We start from the raw sequence: 4,381 nt of genomic DNA, 5'->3' as shown, positions 1-4,381 counted from the left end.
CGCTCTCGCTGCTGCTTTTGCACCGCATACACGTACTGTTTACGCACTTCAAACAGAGTACATGTGAAACTGTATAATGTATAACAAATCTATTTCAACATGAGGCTCCGCTACAATGAGCTCTATGACCAATGCATGACAAAAAAGAAAAAAAAAAAAAAACCTGGACGCACATCATTTCTTTATTTTATTTATTTTTTGCCATATGTCTAGACATTTTGTCACACCATTACTTAGTGATTATTTTGACTTATGTCTGTTCTAGGGACATGTTACAACTTTTTGATAAAGTTCTAATTGGTTTTCTGTTGGAAATATGTCTGTAATTCATACTGAATGCATTTATGACTGTAAAGTATGTCTGTGTGTGTCAAAATTGTGATTAAAATCGAAATTGCAGAATTGAAGAAAAAAAAATCGCACTAGTTTTTTGTTTTGTTTTGTTTTGTGTTTTTAGTTTTTTTCATTCATAAACACAGTCAGTTGCTTGCAGATCTGCTCGATGCATGTGGGCTCTTCTGGGAGAAATGCTCTTTCTAGGAGTTTCACCCTTCATAACATCATGAAGAGCCACGATTTAAAAAAAAACTTTCCGAAATTGTAAGAAATGCGGAAGAGTGTATTTGTCACAGAAATACTCTTTTGTATGTCCAAGTATTTTTTTTTAAACATTGGCCATGTTTAGCATGAGAATCTAAATCTTTAACAGTGTATATAACAGCATTGCCCCCACCACCCCCAGCATATATAATGTTACACCGAGATGCATTTGTGAAAGCACTCAGTTCCATTCAACATCTTTTCTAATAAAAAGTATAAATTAAGTTATCAGAAAGTGCACTTTAAAGTGATTGTTAATATATATATATATATATATATATATATATATATATATATATATATATATATATATATATATATATATATATATATATATATATATATATATATATATATATATATATATATATATATATATATATGAGATTTTACTTTGTTAAATATGGTAATTTAGAGGATTGACTTTAATCTTCTCTCTGTTATAGTTCAGTTCATCAGAAGAGATCAGAAGAGTCCAGCTGTGTGTCTGTGAGTGATGCGTCTATGAAAGAGTCATTATATTATAAGAGTGAAGATACAAAGACTGATCTCAGGTCTGATATTTATGTAAAAGATTATTTGATTATGATACAGAATACATAAAATACACTGTGCTCATTAGCTTATTTAATAAAGCAGTATGTTAATTTTCCAGGCATGAAGTCCTCAACAGGTTTAGATCAAATCTGCTGAAGAAGTTTGAGCGTCTGTATGAGGGAACAGAGACACAGAGAAACCCAACACTCCTGAATGAGATCTACACAGAGCTCTACATCACAGAGAGTGAGAGTGGAGAGATCAGTAATGAACATGAGGTGAGACAGATTGAGACACAATCCAGGAGAGCAGCAACCGAGGACACAGCCATCAAATGCAGTGACATCTTTAGACCTTTACCTGGACAAGACAAAGCCATCAGAACTGTGCTGACAAAGGGAGTCGCTGGCATTGGAAAAACAGTCTCTGTGCAGAAGTTGATCCTGGACTGGGCTGAAGGGAAAGAGAATCAGGACGTCCAGCTCATATTTCCACTTCCTTTCAGAGAAATCAACCTGATGCAGGACAAAACACTCAGTCTTTCAGATCTTCTTCATGCCTTTCTCCCGGAAACTAAAGAAATGGAAATATCCAGTGTTGAATATAAAGTGCTGTTCATCTTTGATGGTCTGGATGAGTGTCGTCTGTCTCTGGACTTTAAGAGTAAAGTGAAACTGTGTAATATCTCTGAATCAGCCTCAGTGGACGAGCTGCTGATGAACCTCATTGTGGGGAATCTGCTTCCCTCTGCTCTCATCTGGATCACCTCCAGACCAGCAGCAGCTGATCTCATCCCCTCTGAGTGTGTCCATCGAGTGACAGAGGTACGAGGCTTCAATCAGCCACAGAAGGAGGAATACTTCAGGAAGAGAATCAGTGATCAGAGTCTGGCCGACAGGATCATCTCACACCTGAAGTCATCAAGGAGCCTCTACATCATGTGCCACATCCCAGTGTTCTGCTGGATCTCAGCCGCTGTTCTGGAGAAGATGTTGAGTCGAGGAAAGAGAGGAGAGATTCCCAAGACTCTCACTCAGATGTACACACACTTCCTGATCCTTCAGACCGACATCAAACATGAGAAGGACTATGAGAAGAAGCTGACAGATGAAGACATGATCCTCAAACTGGGGAAAGTGGCTTTTGAGCAGCTTGTGAAAGGAAACCTGATCTTCTACGAGGAAGACCTGAGAGAGTGTGGCATTGATGTGACAGAAGCATCAGTGTACTCAGGACTGTGCACTCAGATCTTCAGAGAGGAGTTGGGTTTGTATCAGGGGAAAGTCTTCTGCTTTGTTCATCTGAGCATTCAGGAACATCTAGCAGCTCTATATGTGCACCTCTCCTGGACAAACCACAACAGAAATGTGTTTGAGCCCATCATCAAACTTAATGCCCAGTCTAAACTTCAGGACAGGATTCAACTCTTGTTTAAACATAGTTCATCAGAACATGTTTCATTATCTGAGCTGCATCAGAGAGCTGTGAAAGAGTCTCTTCAGAGTAAAAATGGACATCTGGATCTTTTCCTGCGGTTCCTTCTGGGTTTGTCAGTGGAGTCTCATCAGATTCTCCTTCAACGAATAATGAGACTGAAAAGAAGCAGCTCTGACAGAAATGAGAAAACAGTTGAGTTCATCAAGAAGAAGATCAGGACCATTAAGTCTCCAGAGAAATCCATCAATCTGTTCCACTGTCTGAATGAACTGGGTGATCGTTCACTAGTGAAGGAAATACAACATTATCTGAAATCTGGAAGAATAAAGGAAACCAAACTCTCTTCATCTCAGTGGTCAGCTGTAGTTTTTGTGTTGTTGACATCAGAAGAGGAACTGAATGAGTTTCGTCTTGATAAATTTGTTAAAGGAAAGAATAATCCTGAAAATATGAAAGTTCTTCAGAAGCTGCTGCCTGTGATTAAAGAATCCAGATCAGTTCAGTAAGTATCACTGAGAACAATCACTTCACTGTTAAAACATGAAGAAAATCAAAGTTAAAGCTCAGAAATCTTCAGTGCTGCAGATGTTGTCCAGAGTTTAGTGCTCAGTATTTAGACGTGTTTTATATTAAATCAGTGAAACCATTAGATTCAGAGACAGAGAAGTGGCATATTAATAAATCATTATATTATATCATTAAATATATTATTATAATAAAGGAATTTAAGTACTTGTCATTTTTAAAGGCATCATGAACTGCCTCAGTTTTTTATTTTGTATCATTCTCTGAGATCCACTCATAATGTTTTCAAGCTGATCATTACACAAGCTGTTGTTTCGTCAGACTGCCTTCAATAAAAGCAGCGACTCAGTTTTGTGTTCTGAAACTTACAGGATGTTTTTATAGTACAGTGTCCTCTTATGACAAAAGATCATGACCCCTTTAAACTACTCTTGTGTAACAAAGTAATATTATTTATCTTAAATCAGACTGTTTTTTTTCTGTGACATTTTAAATCTCAGTCCAGTGATTCATCACACATTGATTTGTTCTTTCTCTTTACTAATGGATTCACAGCTAAACTGATCTGATCTGAGAGAGTGAAGAGTGTGTCATTGTTCTCTACAGGTTGAGAGATTGTGACGTCACAGATGAAGGTTGTTCTGCTCTGACTTCAGCTCTGAGATCAAACCCCTCACACCTGAGAGAACTGGATCTGTCTTGGAATAAAATAAGAGATTTGGGAGTGAAGCGTCTCTGTGCTGGACTGGAGGATCCTCACTGTAAACTGGAGATACTGCGGTAAGATTATATATGACACACTGTAAAATATTTGTGAAGTGAAAAACAAGAAAGAAAGCCAGAAAACACAATAGTTGTATCAAGAGACAGAGATACAGAAAGTAAAACATTGTGTGTCTTAGTTTCTTGTTCATGTGTGGACTTCTGTGTTCATGTTAAAGCTGTTTCTGCATTAGCAACACCTTTAAATGGATTCTGTTACACTAAGTGCTAATAGCTCGTCTTGTTAGCAAAGGCTTGACTGTTAGCAGAGAAAATTACTAAAGAAAGCAGTCAGATAAGTGAGAGAGTAAGAACAGTGGGCTTTTGAGGAGACCGACCCGAGGACAAATCTGCATTTCTTCTCATTTACTCCAGTGTATCTGAGCTCAGAGAGGTGTTTATATTAAAGAAAACATAAGAAAATATTCAGAACATGGAAATAAAACATCTAACATGTGTATAATTAAATATATATGTGTTGTCCTGGTGTTGATCAGATGTTCTGGAGAATCAATCACAT

The 4,381-nt window shown here is 37.3% G+C and overlaps 1 protein-coding gene across 1 annotated transcript; it reads left to right on the top strand.

Annotated features, from left to right (window-relative positions):
- The first annotated feature begins 1,073 nt into the window (after nt 1-1,073).
- Nucleotides 1,074-3,922, top strand: LOC127934745 (NLR family CARD domain-containing protein 3-like). The gene is made up of 3 exons (XM_052532316.1): nt 1,074-1,154; nt 1,256-3,076; nt 3,706-3,922. Exons 1-3 carry the CDS (start codon nt 1,105-1,107, stop codon nt 3,881-3,883), a joined length of 2,049 nt encoding a protein of 682 aa, XP_052388276.1. The 5' UTR covers nt 1,074-1,104; the 3' UTR covers nt 3,884-3,922.
- The last annotated feature ends 459 nt before the right edge of the window (nt 3,923-4,381 follow it).

Source organism: Carassius gibelio, chromosome A18 (genome assembly GCF_023724105.1).
Source record: "Carassius gibelio isolate Cgi1373 ecotype wild population from Czech Republic chromosome A18, carGib1.2-hapl.c, whole genome shotgun sequence".
Lineage (NCBI taxonomy): Eukaryota > Metazoa > Chordata > Actinopteri > Cypriniformes > Cyprinidae > Carassius > Carassius gibelio.
Note: the sequence above shows the minus strand (reverse complement) of the source record. Positions and strands in the feature narration are given on the sequence as shown.

Excerpts from the sequence above, each read along its gene's own strand:
- LOC127934745 (XM_052532316.1), top strand. The coding sequence starts at position 1,105 with ATGAAAGAGTCATTATATTATAAGAGTGAAGATACAAAGACTGATCTC. Across the intron at positions 1,155-1,255 it reads GATACAAAGACTGATCTCAG|GCATGAAGTCCTCAACAGGT; the intron begins GTCTGATATTTA and ends TTAATTTTCCAG. Across the intron at positions 3,077-3,705 it reads AAAGAATCCAGATCAGTTCA|GTTGAGAGATTGTGACGTCA; the intron begins GTAAGTATCACT and ends TGTTCTCTACAG.